At 36.5% G+C, this 16,755-nt stretch overlaps 1 protein-coding gene across 5 annotated transcripts in view; it reads right to left on the reverse strand.

Moving 5' to 3' along the window:
• Positions 1-16,755, reverse strand: part of LOC148828300 (ryanodine receptor 3) — a 175,379-nt gene that overhangs the window by 32,287 nt on the left and 126,337 nt on the right. For all 5 annotated transcript variants that reach the window (XM_088924859.1, XM_088924857.1, XM_088924858.1 and 2 more), the window contains 19 exons: positions 15,165-15,305; positions 13,934-14,097; positions 11,805-11,883; positions 11,371-11,460; positions 10,662-10,808; positions 10,102-10,164; positions 9,589-9,664; positions 8,838-8,961; positions 7,760-7,875; positions 7,145-7,212; positions 6,044-6,165; positions 5,494-5,543; positions 4,846-4,906; positions 4,091-4,329; positions 3,722-3,803; positions 3,168-3,298; positions 2,107-2,424; positions 1,560-1,800; positions 1,017-1,104 (listed from right to left, as the gene is read on the reverse strand). In XM_088924859.1, coding sequence (XP_088780985.1) covers positions 1,017-1,104; positions 1,560-1,800; positions 2,107-2,424; positions 3,168-3,298; positions 3,722-3,803; positions 4,091-4,329; positions 4,846-4,906; positions 5,494-5,543; positions 6,044-6,165; positions 7,145-7,212; positions 7,760-7,875; positions 8,838-8,961; positions 9,589-9,664; positions 10,102-10,164; positions 10,662-10,808; positions 11,371-11,460; positions 11,805-11,883; positions 13,934-14,097; positions 15,165-15,305 — 2,400 coding nt within the window. The remainder of the gene's footprint in view (positions 1-1,016; positions 1,105-1,559; positions 1,801-2,106; positions 2,425-3,167; positions 3,299-3,721; positions 3,804-4,090; positions 4,330-4,845; positions 4,907-5,493; positions 5,544-6,043; positions 6,166-7,144; positions 7,213-7,759; positions 7,876-8,837; positions 8,962-9,588; positions 9,665-10,101; positions 10,165-10,661; positions 10,809-11,370; positions 11,461-11,804; positions 11,884-13,933; positions 14,098-15,164; positions 15,306-16,755) is intronic.

The raw sequence follows: 16,755 nt of genomic DNA on the forward strand, positions 1-16,755 counted from the left end.
AAAGCAAAGAAACCCAATGTAAATTGACTTTCTGTCATCCACTACCTACTGTATACATGCTGCTTTTTGATATATAAAAGGAGCATTGATATGTGCTGTACAAACAATGTGACTCTGAACACCGTTGCCTTACAAGTCAGTGTTTGAAGTGTTAACTCCTAGTCTCAGAGGAGATCTCAGTATCAAAGTCCTTGCAGACCACTAGCTCTAACTCGATACTGGACCAAACCACATTTACTCACTATCAAAACGTGTAGTGACCAAATCATGGCATATGAACAATAACATCATATGTATGTTCCAATGAACTGTGCTTGAGACTACAGCATCAAATTCATTTTTTGATTAATACGGTTTATGATACTATGTATACTTTAAGCAGGAAATATGTTCTGAAAGTTGATCGTGACAATTTATGATCTATTTCAGTGGGACACAACTCCATTACATTTGGAGGGATGGACACAGTGTCTGAAAGTTCTCCTCTGCTCATAAAATATGATATAATTATCATTAAACATAATAAGCATAATGGGATCAGTTTAACACTTATCAAAGGTCTGCAGCTGTGGATAATTTAAAGAGCCCTGAAAAACCTGCTGGATCCTCACCTTCGAGAAGTGGGATTTCCACCTCTGATATTCTTACATAATAAAATTGCAAATATTTGTATTGTATTATAACAGTTTACAGGCCTTAAAAACAACAATCACATACTTATGTGATCTGTGTGAGATTCTAACATACAGTTAGTCCAAATTTATATTACAAAATTATAACTAGTAATTATACTAGAAGAGCAAATAAGATTATCAGGGTAATCTGACAGCCATTGATTACAGTATCGACTGGTTAACTGATGTTGTAAAAGTGCATCATTTAAAACTGCAATGGAAAGAAAGCCATGGCCTTCTCTGACATTAAACCCCTGTTTTTAATTGAACCAGCCTTATATTCTAGTTGATTTCATCATCAACATTAACAATCATCTTTTATTTCAATGAAAACACTCTTACATGTGATTTACACCAAAGGATGAATATTTCAGCGACCATCCTGAAGAGCTCATTAGAATCAGCATCAGGCTCTTTCAACCAGCGGGACCTTTTCGAATAAAACACAAAGTCACTGTCACCTGAAATTCAGTTAAGAAATAATACAGAATAACTCTAAGATGCAGCTGTTCAACATTTATTTGTATTTATGCATAACAGATGCAATAATAGCCTCTTGACTGTCCAGACAAGAAATTCTCTGTGCTTTTTGTGTTCTACAGAATGTGTACTTAATTGGCAATCATTTCCCTGCCTATTCAGAGCTTCAATTCTTAATTGAAAAAAGCACTTTGATACCACTGAGCTCACCTGAAATTCTCCTGATAGTTTAAAACAGAGAATATTAAACATCTAAATCCCAGACTGGAATCATCTTGTTGGACTTTCGTGGATAAGGTCAGAAGAGGATATATATTAAGCCAACATGGTGATTTGGGTTATGGCATTTTGGGAACAAAAGGTCTTGTAGTCAAGAATTTAAGAAATAGAGCAGTGGTTGAGTACCTGTTGTTATCCACATAACGTATCAGCATGGGGTAAAAGCTATAGAGATCCCTGCAGAGCACGGCAAACTCATCCAGAATGAGCAGCTCAGCCTCCTGCGTGTCTCCTTTGCTGTCAGCCTTCAGCATCTCCTCCTCTGCCACCACTTTCACTGTCTTCTTCTTTAGCTTCTCCAGCGTGGGCAGGAAGTGCGTCTTTAGCAGGTCTGCTCTGGCCTTGCTAATAATGGGCTGTGCGTACACTGCAAAACAGGGGTTTTCATAAAGCTCATTAAACATAATTTTATCATATTTTACTTCAACAAATTGACATGCTAAAGGCGCTATGCACATTGGGTCTTAATCACAAACAATAACAGCAATTCCATAAACTTATAAAGACACTCTGAAATATCACTGCAGGCCATTGAGGTACAATGTTATAATGAAGCAATAACCATTATTGTAAATACTGTAGCATATAAAGCATACCTGTATAAAGGTCCTTACAGCAAACTGTCCTGAAAATAAATCTACTAAGAACCAAGACATGCTCATTCACAACCCACCAGCAATCCTCTTCATCCAAGATGCCTCGTCAATTCCCAGGTTGTTATTTAAGATTTTCAAGATGTTCCCAAGGATGATGCTGAGGTGTTCCGAGGTGACCATGGTACAGCAGGGGCTACCGCTCTCAGTATTCTCTGTGCCTCTCTCCCACCAGTATGACAGATAGTTACACAGCATGGGCAGAATGACCTCGATGACATGGGGCATTTCAGTGTAGCGGGCACCAGACTCTGCCATATCATTTATGTCCTTCATTAACCCATCCAAGCGTGGCATTTCAGGACACATTTCCTCAACGGTATCAGGCATCCCTAGAACTGTTTACAAATCAGCATATTACATACAAAGGGCCACACCTCATCTGTTAATAAGAAAGCTAATGTGTGCTTTTTTTCTATAATTTATTCTTTCATTCAATGCTTAAAGCAAACATTAGCTTAGAAGATTTTCAGATTATGAAAAAAGAAGCTCAATGTAAATCTACTTAAGACAAACGATGTGATACAACATTCAGCAGTTAAACTATTTGAAGTATTAAATTTCTTAGAAAACACGGTATAAGAGCAAGACAGTGAAATGTGAGTTAGCATAGTCCATAGTGCTGGGCTTATTTCCAGCTTTGGACACCTGTGTGTCTAAGTGTCATGGTTCCTCTCATAGCTAAACACATGTCCTCCCCGTTTTCCTATGGATTTTCTCCAATTTTCCTCACTTCTCCCAAAAACATGCAAAATAGATCTAACTGGCTACTTTAAATGGTCCCTGGTTAACCCCTGATCTTCATGTGAAAAGGAAACGGTCACTCTTGCCATGTCAGTTGCAGCTCCAGTGCTACTCTGTACTATGCTTGGAATCAGATATGGAAAGTAAATATGTGTCTACAAACAAGCCCTGTATTCTTAATCGGATAAGGCTAGTCAACAGAATAATAGTACTGAGAAAATGTTTTTAAGTATGACTATAATGCTTTATACTGTATTTATATATTGTTTGTCTGTGGACTAAGTAACTCAGTATTAGAAAGTATGTTTTGGAGTAAACCAATTCCTGTCCCACATACTGGCTCTCTCCCGCGGAGATTTGGTGTTGAAGACGGAGTGAGGGTTGTGCATGTTGAGGTGAGGCTCCAGGAAAGCCACGGGCATAGCTCCTGCCAGGGTGGCCAAACACTCTCCTAGGGCTGGACGCTGCCTGCAGGACCAGAACAACAGAATCAGGAAGAACCAGAAAACCTGCCTGATCCCAATCTCTTACCACAACCTTTACCTCCCCTAAATGACTTTTCCTTGATGCCAACAAACTGGTTTATAACTTACATGTCAGTAAGAGTTGTAGAAGTAAGGAACAAGCTGCCCAGCCATGCTGTTGAAGTCAATACCCTGGCTTCTTTCAAGAAATGGCTCAATGAGATCCTTGGATCACTTGGTTACTAACTACCAAACAGGCCACATGGACCAAACAGGCTCCACTTGTTTGTAACCTTTTTTGAGTTTAGTATGCTAATGTAAAGAAATCTCTGTCCAGATTCACATGATTCACAGTGTTGTACTGTATAAAAATTAACAACCCCAATCGAGAGGTGTTTTATATATTTTTGCTACAACAATCAAATACCTCTCAACGTAGATGTTCTTTCCTGTCCCCAGGGAGTAAAGACTGCACAGGATACGATAGCAGGAGACCTGAACATCGTCCACTGAAAAGAATGTTAAATCAGGAAAAGCAAATGTAAGGTATCATTTTTATATTCCCTTTCTAGGGAATTTCTATTTCAGTGTAGTACTTCACGTTATGTAAGAAGTGTATTCTAATTCTAAGTCATGTTGCCAATTTTTTATAATTTACAGTACATTTAAGGTACCATTGAAACCTGCAGAACTGTGATATTTTAAGACAAGGAGTGACTATCACTGCTACACATACTGTAATAGACATTATTTGAAATTTTGATATTAGTGAAAACAGTAGAACAGAAGTACTTACAAATGAGATCAATGCCAAAGTGGTGCTGTGTGATATGCTCAAAGAGTGATGTGAGGATGGGTAAGAGGGCTACAGTGGTGTAGTTGATGTTCTGAGAAACTCCTTTCATCTGGGTTCTGGAGTGGGTGAATTTCCCCAGTTTCAGATTCTCCAGGGTTTTCTCCAGATCTTCAGCTGCACTCTCAAAGAAGGTTCGAAGCCCAGCTTTCACAAGCTCTGACCCTGATTTCATCACAGTTCTGTCCAAATATAAAAAGGCTACAATTAAATTTTTTTTGTACAATACAGGCAACCAACCAAGACTGATTTTACAATTTTATGACAAATGAATATTGTCTAAAGCATACTGGTGACGAAGTTCAGACCTGTTGATCCATTGTTCTGCATTCTTCTTCAAGTACTGTAGTGCAGCCAGCTGATCAATGTATAGATTCAAATAATAAGAAATACTGCTTATGCCATATCATCTCAGTGTCCTGGTGCCTTGCATTACTAAAGCTCTATCGATACTTCACAGTTTTAGGTTCTTAAAGAAGGGTTTAGGTTCAGGGTTTAGGTTCAGGAATAAATTAATTAAAATTGGATACATTTCCAGACTAAAATAAAGAGATTTAAAGTTGTCTTGTTGAGGTAAGGATGAAGGAAATGCCACAGTATGTAATCAGCTGGTATCATTATGGGTGTTGTGTTCTTACAGCTACTTTAAGGCTAAGATGCTCACTGTATGTGAAAATTAATTATACCCAGAAACATACCTGGTATCAAGGGTTCGTGCCAGGATGTGCAGACAGCTCACCATTGTAGCAGAGTCGCTCCCTTTAAAATGACAAAATGTTCCATTGTGTCTTAAATATGTCATCTTAACCATATTAAACAGGAGCCAAAAGTTGAGGCTGAACTGTTTTATATTGAACCACACAACTCTTTCAAGATTTTCAGAAAAATTACACTAAGGTAAAAATTGTCGCCTCCCCTCATAAGTGACAGTATCTATCATAACTGATATATTTAAGTGAAATTATTAAATACAGGCATTTAATTCTTGGTCCTAGGGGATGACCTGTGCACACAATTACAGCTGAAAAGGCACAGAAATACTTAATTTTAATGTAAAGTAATTCTAATACTTATATGGTCATGACTAAAAAATATTGACCAAAATTAACTACCAGCAAAGACAAATGGGGAATAAACCGATGTCCCATCAGTGGAACTCCACATAGCAAGAATTTTATTTTTCATTTACAGCATATCGTATATCTCATATTTAAACAGTTTGTCTTATCAATATGCCATTTGCATTTTTAACAATATACAAAGTATTTACAACAATGTAATAGTGATGATACTCTAGGTGTCAGCTGAGTGCAATTTGTATATGCAGTATGCTGCTATCTTCTTACCAAAGAGAGAAATCCTGTGCCTGACAAGAGCTGCCAGTTTACAGAACAGGCTGAAAAAATGTAGGAGAGAGGAGAAAGACAACAGTAAAAAGATAAGGCCAATGAAGGGAAAAGGCAAAAGAAAAAGTTTAGCTTGGCAAGTCCCAGGAAAGGTTACACCCGAACACACATCTGTAAACTAAACTGTAATGGAAGTACTGTAGCTCTAATCATGGTCTGCAAAACCACAAAAATAGTTTCTTGTGGATACAGTTACTTTTTATTTGAACAAGCCTAAGACTAAGTGTTAAATGAAAAGTGTAAAATGCAGTAAGACTAACTGAATATTATAATATGTGGATTTATCATAGCTGAAATGTAAGGTAAGTGCAAATCCTTATGACTGAGTCTTCTGCTGCCTTTTTTCATATGTATTTTTTTCACACATCTCTATACACAACAACGTATTTGTCCAGATGGTTCCTTAATTGAAAAGGGTAATGCTGCTTCACAGCCCCATGATGAGAGTGGATAGCAGGAAACCGTGCTAACTTGCTAAGGGGAGTAGTACCTGGTCACCATTTCCTTTTCCTTGTTGGAAGCATAGCCACTGCTGCTCAGGGTCTTAATGGGAGATGACAGGAAGTACAGAGAATGATTCTTGAAGTATTGGTCTATCAGCGGAAGAAGAACCTAAGGATGTTAAAAGGGAAAAATGAAGGTGGGTACAGAATGAATTTCTGAGGGCTTAATAAAATAAATAATGTCTGACATCACTAGTGCAAAAACAGCAGGGTCAGTATATTATGTTTTGACGAAAGTGAAGATGGCTAAAGAGAAACAATTATTATTAGGTTATGCATTAATTGAAAATACAATTTAATTTGATACCCTTAAATTAATTCCAAAATATCAAGAGTAAAATTAAAACATTTCTGTTGTTTTAAACAGTTTTTAATTTTGTCAAATCCCTACAACATTAATGCTAGAATTAATGATAAAGGTCAAATACCAGATAAAAAGGAATAATATTATTGTTATGAGATATAATATTATTGCTAAACTGACGCCTATCAGTATCTTTCGTGCAAAAAAGCAACAAAGAAGAAACAAATCTTAGTTAAACAAGGGCAACATGACACAGTAAAACAAAAGAAAGAATGAATAATTTTCAATTCGGAGGAACTAATTCCATTTGATGAAAACAACTGCTTTCTAAAATGCAAAACAGGAATAATATAGAGTCTCTTTTTGAAAGCATGCCTTTGAGATATGAGTCAGTAACTAACTTTAAATTTAGAACAAACTAACAAAGTTTCAGGTTTCAAGATCACAAAAAAGCAAAGCTAGAATAAGTGCAAAATCCTGGACAAAAGAAAATCAAGAGGGGAGATCAGCTTAAAACGAACACTTCAGAGACCTGGATGAAGCTGAATACATTCCAGCAAATATGGTATGAACTGAGATTAAACTAAATGTGAAGGCTTGCCAAGTACAGCACAGTGCTAAACAAAGACTTGGCAAAACAGCAACATACTGTACCATACATCCATAAAACATTAATAATCAAATATGAATCAAACACATTTTTCTTCCAAAAGAAGTCTATGGTGCATAGACTTAAATTGCTCGCAAGATTAAATTGTTCAGTGCTAGAGAGAAAAAATCATACCTTGGCAAAAAACTTGATTTCTTGCTCATGTGGTGATTTGTCAGCTTTACCACTGCTAACCATAGCCTCTGTAAAAGATGCATTCAAGTAAGTGATGCACTGCACCACACCACGATGATCACCCAAGCCAAATAATTCATCAGACCAGCAGGTAAAATGAACTGACAAAAACCATTCACAAGAAAAGAAACAGGATTTGTGACCAATAATCATTCACAATGTATGTCCACACTACTTGACTAATCCTTCAATCATAACATCTCATATTCTTATAAGGAAAGAAAATAGGGTTAGTTGAGCAAAGGAGATAAAATGAAGACAAAGCACTTGGAGGCACTCTGCACATTTATTAAATCAGATACATCTTTCTGCCACTGTAATATATTTTTGCCATCACTGATAGAGACTTGGAAAAAGGGCTCATAAGAAAATTTGTTAAATATTTTTGAGTGAAATGTAGCTATTTTACTTTTGTAATACCATGAATAATTTTTCAGTTCTTCAGCAGGGAATATGTGGTCATTTGTTCCATGTTGAAAGCCTCATCTATCGGTGGGAAAAGCCTACAACAAGGGAGGTAATACATCTATGGTAAGCAGTAACCCTGGCACTTACCCAAGTGAGCTATAAATTCCTGAGCTGAATCGACGTATTTCAGTAGCTTCTTCAAGAATTTATATGCAAATCTTTTTTCCATTGAAGAGGCATCCTGCTCCATATCCTTTAAACCTCTTCATGTGAAACAAGATGAAAAAATAAAAAGTTATATTAATACCTACTCCATAAATGCCACATCAATAAAAAAATGTGGGCAGTGATATTATTATTTAATGCTCCTAGATTATTTATTTAGGCTGCTAGATTATTCTCGCATCACAATTGATCACATAAGGTAGACTAATTAATCTGTCATCATTTATCCATGAATATTTCAGACATTATTCTATAGCAATACAGACTAAGAATACAGACTCTGGGTCTCTGTAAGTGAGGAAGAAATATGACCAAATGCTGTGATAAATCATCCTAAAGCACAACTCTTATTCTGGAATCTGAACAGGACAGGGATATCGAGCTCCATGAGGTGTGTAATATGGCTAAAACAAATCAATATTCCTTGGTGTGAAGTATGATTCATGTCTCATGATAACAGTTGGTAGTCCATGATGAAATTCTCCAAGAGGGCCTTCTGCATTTCTGTACTGCTGGTAGTTTTCACTTTTACAGAGTCAATATCCAGACACAAATTCCAAAGACCCTGTGAGGGCTGTCCCTAAATGTTCCCTGTTAGACTATCCCATTAACACCTAACACGTTCTGTGTCAAGAACACTCTACAGTCTACAGTCCCTTAGATCCTGCAGAGTTTTTATCATCACTTTCCAAAAAAGTATCACAAAGTGTTAACCCCACTTATTTTGCCTTTGATGTACATAGTACTGTTCTTCCAAACATAGGTATTAATCCTAAATATTTGTACTGTATATAATAATTGTGTAAGAATAAAAATTCTAGTGCTGTTTGCTTTTATTGCTGTTCCTTTTTGCAACAAAAAGGATTTGTTTTAACTATTTAAAACTATAATGAAGTTAAACAATATACAGTAAATGATACACACAGCTTTGTACTGTATGTAAAAGTCTTTTCCACAGCAGTGTTGTGTGAGGTAATCGGTGATGTGAAGGAAGTATCACCTTGTAATGGCATAACCATTAATCTGGAGGAATCTGAACAGTTCCTGGGCCTTCTCTCTGTCCCTTGCCTTCTCCTTGGCAGTTAAGGTATCATAAGGTACCAGCAATGGATGACCCCCACCACCTGAGAGGGGAATCACAGGTTTTATAAGAGGGTAGTACTACAAAGACAGGTTACAGACCTTTTGTAAAAAAATATCCATCAGAAAAGCAAAGCCTATTGGTGTGATTTTAATTCACCAAAGTACAGGATTTGTGTATTTCATATTTTCTGTGGTAAGTCAAGTACTCAGTGCGTCAGCTGAGTCTGCTCTGAAGAACAAAGGATTAAAACAGATTAAGATACTGACGGCCGCCAGACTGTGCCTCTCATGTTTATTAGACAAACACCTTACCATAGGACTTCACACCGTTCATTCAAAACGTTTAGGCTTAATAACGCTTTTAAGAAATTATTTTCGCACTGGCAACAATTTGTTGTCAGATGGTTCGAATGTGCATGTTTCAGCTGGTTAGTTTGATTTAAAAAGCAAATGGGATAACAAAACAAATCCATGCCAGATGAACAACTTCTTATATTTGAAGCTGTTCAACTAGTACATTTAGGAAAATCCTCTTAGCCAGTAAATCTCTTTTTTAATAGCCCTTGTGTTCTAAACAAAGTTGAAACCAAACAAAATTTGATGGCAAAGAAATTACACTACAGCAATACATCAAATATTCTTGTCAATTTTTTAATGGAATCACTTACCTCTGCTTCCCAATTCAATTTTCTTCTTTTTAGCCCATATATTATGGTAGTTTTCTGCCACAACCTCAACCATTGCCTAAATGAAAACAAAATGAAATAACCACCAAATAAACAGAATCTACTATGTAACATTAAGGGATATTACTTCCTACATGAATACAGAATAAAAGTTCCACCCATCCACTATTAGAGACACTTAACCTTGTGAGGATCGTGGACAGCTGAAGCCTATGCTAGGAGCTGGGAAGTGGTACTGACAGCACATGATTATCCTCTCGTTGTTGGGGATTCTAGTCCGTCAAAGAACACAATGACAAGTTTCAAAGCAAAACTAAAACATCCCAACACAAACACCACACAAACCTGAGTTTATAGACACATCTCAATGAAAATTGCACAGATCTCCACTCTAGTTACAATAAAAACAACTTTAAGGAAGTTTGTTTCTACATTCGGTAACTTATAATAACAGAAAAATATTGTTATTTTAAGAAGTCTAAACATTTTACTAACCTGAAGCTCTCTGGACAGAACAACATTGCTCATGTCAACTGGACATGGGCTGTAACCATTTCCCTGTTGAGAAGAAGCAAGTCATCAATTACAACCAATACAAGGCACCCTGGAGACATGTATTGTTAAACAGAATGAACTGCATCATACAATTTATGTGTTTGATTCAATCCGTTTTTGCTTTAAGAGTTTTTTTAAATAAAAACACTAGGATTATGATGCATCATTTAATTTTCTGGGGGCAAAGCCACAGATACAATATACAGTACTGCACAGCTTTATGTAAAGATCAGTGTCGCCACTGTGTGGCCACATTGTAATGCTTCAGACAATTTAAAGGGTGTATTTTAAATCAGGACTTGAAAGCTCAAAACGGAAAATTTTAGGGGTAAAATACTGTACATTGAAAAGAAAAAATAAAAATATGGTGATTGCATTCACTCCTGATCACGTCATGAAAGCTCCTTTGGTATCAGCTACTGTACATTTGCTTATCCAAACGATGTATCTACCAAATTTGCAGTGGGCAGCCCCAGTTTACTTGCGATAAAGTTGGATACCTGTGAAGACTGAGAAATCTTTCGCAGTTTTTCACTTTCCCTTTGCTGAAACATGACTTCACCCTCTTTGGTTCTCTCGATATTCCAGCCCATGGCCAGCATGCTTTTAATTGACTCCTTAACAGGCCAGCGATAAATCTCTCTCTCCTTGAGACAAAAGACACACAGATACAATATCTCTATTTGTGCACAGACTGATACAATACACATTTAATTTGTAAATCTATTCTAAAAGCATATTCTGTGGTCAAAGAAGTCCAATACAGCCTCTGTCCAGAAGTTTCTTCAGGTCACCTACAGTATAAATAATACAATTCTAAAAATTTAGAACAATTGAGTTTTAATCAATTCATTAAGTTTGTTCTTAAAATTCTGGAATTGCCAGCTGTCATTCTTCAGAATTATAAAACAATAGGAATTCTCTCAACAGTTTAAATGAATAATTCATTTTAAGCTTCTGAAACATTTTTTGAATGATTTATGGAAGATTTATTAAGTGCTAGATTGTGGTTCTCTAGAATCATAGTTGTTCTCCCTGAGCATAGAATGTTTTCTTTCTTAAAAAGTATACAATGCTATAAGCTCACGAATCAAACTTTATTTACAAGTTTCAAATCAGGCATTTTGTTTGTTTTATAATGAAAAGCAGATTTATTGTTTTTTCATTAGTGTGTAGTTATCTTCTTGAATGATGCTCCTGTTACAGTACCTTCTCTGTTAATGACTTGTAAGGCCTCAGCAAAGGATGAGTCTTCAGTTTCTCATCTAAAGTCTCCCCATATTTCCAACCACTTGGCAACTGGTGAGAGAAAAAAACACAGCAAGAAAGTTAAAGCATGTTTTCTGCCTGAGCAAAACAGCATCATATAAATTATTTGTTCTAGATAACCAAAAGACAGAAAGTGTCAGTTCAGGACAACTGTTGTGACAGATTTTTGGATAGTGTGTAAATGTCAGTTGCACTATGAACATACCGAGGAATAATAAACAGCTAATTTGTTGAATAAAATAATAGTTTTATACTGAAGATTCTTAAAACAGTATGATGTGTGAAACAAAATCACACATTTTTAGGAACATTCATATCTTAACACAAATTACTTAGAAGATGAAAAAGCATTAAAGTTCAGTATGATCTCTTACCTTTTCTGAAGCCCATTTATCATGGGAATGCTCAGCATATTTGTTGGCAATATACTCTAATTTTTCTGGAAGGGAAATACTGAAAAAAAGTTCAGAGTTATTGCTTCCAGATTCATTAAGATTCATAGTACTGAACATAAAAAACAACTAGTAAAAGACAATTTACTTTGTCCTAGTGATTTGTAAAATATTAACTGCAAGATGCAAAGTCTTATTAAACCTACCCTCTACAAATTGCATGGCAAAGAAAGTTCTTTTTATCACTTATACTGGGAAATTTGAAATACATTACATCACTTTCAGAACAAACTACATAACTTCATAAATAGAGAAGTGGAATTGTAGTCTTGCTCATAATATTGTACTACAATGTATCCTGAAATGCAGATGTTAGATTTAACTTTTATAATGAAAAATAAAAAAATATGCTAATTCTATAGCACACCACAATATTTCTCGGTTCTATTTTTTTTTGTGTTACACGTGAGCTCTTTTGTAATTGAGCACAAGCCCTTAGCTAATTATAGTGGAGTGTGATACATATGTTTAATGTATGGTATGACCAGTGCTGCTTGTAGTTCCTCTCCTGCTTCTCTGTGTGTGGTATGGTCTGCTATGATCTATAGTAGTTCATTTTCCTTATACTCTGTGGGACAAAGCCTGGTCCATCCAGGTATCACAAGGCCTGGCAGATCATAGTCCCATCAGTGTACCACTGCTGCCAATTTGAAGAAATGAAGGCAGTCAACAGTCAACCTATGCAAGCTACAATCAGTTGAAGTAAGGCAGGGGCAAATTCTTTCTGTGCCTATACAGTAATTTCAAAATAAAACTCCTTTATATATTAAATGCATTTTAGTTATATTCTGTGGCAGAAATGAACTACAGAATATCCACCCATTTACATGTATATTCTAAACTGCTTTATCCAGTACAGGGTTGCAGGGGAAGCTGGAGTCTAACACAGCAAGCAATGGGTGCAAGGGAGGATACACTTAGTCCACTGCAGCACACATACTGTACACCAGGGCCAGTTTTACAGAAGCCAATTGATCTACTGTAACAGTATGTCTTTGGAGTGTTGAAGGAAACCCACGCAAACTTGGGGAGAACATGCAAACTCCACACATATATCACCCAGGGAACTGAACCCAGGGCCCCAGTGCTGCAATGCAGCAATGCAACCACTGTGCCTCCCACCACAGAATATAACTAAAGCAAACTGTAGCCCTCATACAGGTACGTCACTTATATGTAGCAAATAATGCTCCTCAAAAGACATTTCCTTGAACTCAGGATAGAACTGCCTGTACTGGCGCTGATTCCCACAGCCCTCCTTTTTAAAACACATCTAAGTGAGGTATTGCTGTACTGTCCTACTGGCTTCACATGATAAAATGTAACACCTGCACCATTATGTATATTAGCTGCTTTAGAAATCTATAGGGTTTCACTGATGCTGTCAGAAGAAGCTGTGTGCATACAGTGTGAGACAGTATTATCACAAGCCCTTGTAAATGTTCCATATTAATAATGCAAGATCAAATGCACTTTGGATTTTCTACCTAATACAACAGAGGTAAATATTTTCAATGTGCAGCATCAAAGTAAAAAATAAGTAGCAAAAAACTCCGCCCACTTGAAAGATGAAGAAGAAAGAAAACAATATGAGATGATGATCCTCAGATTTTAACAATTAAAAACAACTTACATAAAAAATCACATTCAACACTTGCATTATTTAAATACAGTATTATGAGCACAAACATTAATTAGCTATTCCAATCACAACATGATTTCTACCCATTATTCATTGCAACCACTGCACGCATCTGCACGTTTAAGAAAGGTATTCCTTCTTATGTGATACTAATAAACCTTATAAGCCATAATAAAGGCAAAACAGTTGTCCATGGCTGCAAACTTTAACTTTGCACAAAAGTAGGAAAGTTACTTTGAAAAGTAGAAAGACAGCTCAATTTCCTGAACCCATAATACCCAGAATTCATTACAACCCCTGCTATCTACAATAACTCCCACCTTAACCTTAACCTGCACATACCACTGTATGCAATATATTACTTGAGTTGCTAGACTGAATTTGTCTTACATTGAACCCTGCAACTTACTTGGCAGTACTGATAGGTTTGGGGTCAAAGTTGCCCTGGGCATCCACTGACGCCTGTTTTTCCAATGTGGTGGTTATACTGGAATCCACATAATCAGGTGGCAGGGCACCAGAAATAGCACTGAGGCAAGGCATGGCCATTTTAAAGAGTTCAGGATCGTACTTCTGCAGGAGAGACAGGGACTGATTGGAGTAGCCCAACAAAGAAACACACACACAGAGGGTTAGTAACAGGCAACAATTCAGCCACAAGGCTCAGATCCAGTTAATAGGACCATCATCATCAAGGTGCTGAATCTTAAATCATTGAAAGAGCAAGAGGCACAGCAGAAGATGCAGGACTACAGTATTTCCATAGGGATCACTGGCGGTGGTTAATGAAGATTGATCATCTTTAAAGGTGGCTTTCCATCAGTCTACTTTTTAATAATATTCAATTCATTTTTATAATTAGTTCTTCTTACCAAAGCATTTTCTACTAAACAGTATAATTTACATCAAAGAGGGGTCCAATATACTAGAGAAATCAACCAAGAACTAATATTTTCAGTCAGTAGTGTGAAAGCCTGCTGTTATTGGAGTATGCTTTTACAACATATGAGTCCTAATGGAACTTCCTACTTTTAATACAGTATATTCCAGAAAATATATTATATATCATTTTCAAGGTATTATATAAAAAGGAATGAGTCACAAAATGATACAAATATTGTATATTTCAACTGCTATTCTATGCTTTCAGAGTCAGGGTTTGAAATCAGTCAATATCCATGTCATTACTGCTATCTTGGCAGTGCTTCTTGGTCTTTGGGTGTCAGGGTTAATGTATTAATATTTTCAAGCAAATACATGTCTCAAATATTAATATGTAAGATATTCTTCTAACTGTAAGTTTGATTTTAGTCTTCAAATGTATAAAAATATATGCAATGACAGGTAGGATATTAATACAGTTCAAGTATTTTCACACAGGTTAAGACCCTGGAAGATGCAGAAAACAAAAAGTGAAAGTAAAAAATGAAAAGTAAAGATTAGTACTGTTAATGAAAGCAAACATACAGTATCACTCTCACATAATGCATCTGATTTCAGTAATTATACATTATTTTGCCAATCCATTTTAAACTGTGATAGTACAATGGTGTTTAGTTCATGTTCTTGTAACAAATCATTCAGATTAGTAGTGCCTTTTGGGAAGCCGGGCAATGCCAGGAGTATGTGTGAAGCAATACCTTTTGAGAAAGAGATTCAAATATTCCCCAGAAGAGCTTTTTTGTCAGAAGAACTTCCTCCTCTGATGCCATGCCGTAACTGCCCAGGCCTGATGGGAGACAGTAGTACTTCCAGCTCTGTTCATAATGGTTGGTTAATAGCTGTATAAGAGACAAGATAACCAGTTGTGCATATCAACGTACTGACAAACAAAGATATCAACAGAAAATCAATTCCCCATCGTGTAAGCTTCCGAGACAATATGTCCTATTCATTGCCTAGGAAGAAGTTTGGATAATTGTAATTCCCAAACCAGTTTATTTCTGATTTAATCAAATCCTTTTAGACAGTTTCTGCTTTCTAATGGGACTTGCAAGCTAATAGCTTGTACAGTTTCACATCAATGAAGCACAAAACTACTGTACATGTGCCGGACAGAGCATTAAGTGCCTTACAGTCACATTATAATACTGTGGTAATCCTTGCACAAAATAGTATGTGATTAAAATCTATTAAACAGTATAGAAGTAATTATCTATACATGTTTAGGTGGGTAGCTGCGTCAGCATGCGTAGGCTGCAAAGGAACAAGTAATAGGTTTATTCCATGCTGAAAAAAAGAAGCAAGAAAGAAGCAAGAAAACACAATGTTTCACAAGAAGGCTCCACGGCCGAAACGTTGTGTTTTCTTGCTTTTTTATTTTCAGCATGGAATAAACCTATTACTTATTATCTATACATGTTTTCTATTAAATATTATTGTGGATTTCTGTCAAAAAATCTCATTCACAGTTTTAGACAGCCCATGCCTTCTCATTTGATCATTTGTATTTGTACCCTGAACTAGTCCAGATGGCAGTTAACAAATGAGGCCTTTTTAGGGGTTACACACATTGCGATCCCGACATGTCTTTTCCTGCGGTGAACATTGTTCTCACTCTGTGCCACACATCATGGTGGTCACATCTGATGTATGGGGCAGATCAGCCAAGAGCTACTGCTGACAGAGTGACATTTTGAGTTTCTGCAGGCCCCGGGCCATAACTCAACCTTCTCTGGGGCCAGCGGGGAAAAGAAATCGAAGATGCGGAAAGCTGTCATAAACACTTTCACATTCAAACATTCACAGCCCTGAGCTGCAAGCCGGGGGAGGCTGAGGAGAGGTGACACAGGGCAATTCTGAATGAACATCATGGATTTCATGAAGACAAGGCCATGGGTCACTTGTAAACCACTTCAGCAGGAAATGTTTATTTGTTATTTTGTTTTTTAATCTAAAAAAACATTTTCCAGGAGAAAGGTTTGTCTCTTATTATTTACCACTGGTTTCTCACTCTGCCTACTTCCCTTTACAGTAGAAAGATTATTTACTATGGGCCATTTGGATCACATATGGATTCCATAGCCATGTGCACTTCATTTTTCTTTTCTTAAAACAGTCTTGAATATCAAGTGCTACAACCCAATGTGTTTTTCTCCACACAAAATCAAATACACATGAAATTGAATAATTCAGTGTTTTGGTAAACTTTCTTTGAATCAAATACAGAAACTGAGTATCAAAAGAAAGCTATCATTCTATTTATGCATGCGTGTTTTTGAAAAAATAAAT

Source organism: Atractosteus spatula, chromosome 9 (assembly GCF_055471065.1).
Source record: "Atractosteus spatula isolate fAtrSpa1 chromosome 9, fAtrSpa1.hap1, whole genome shotgun sequence".
NCBI classification, from domain to species: domain Eukaryota; kingdom Metazoa; phylum Chordata; class Actinopteri; order Semionotiformes; family Lepisosteidae; genus Atractosteus; species Atractosteus spatula.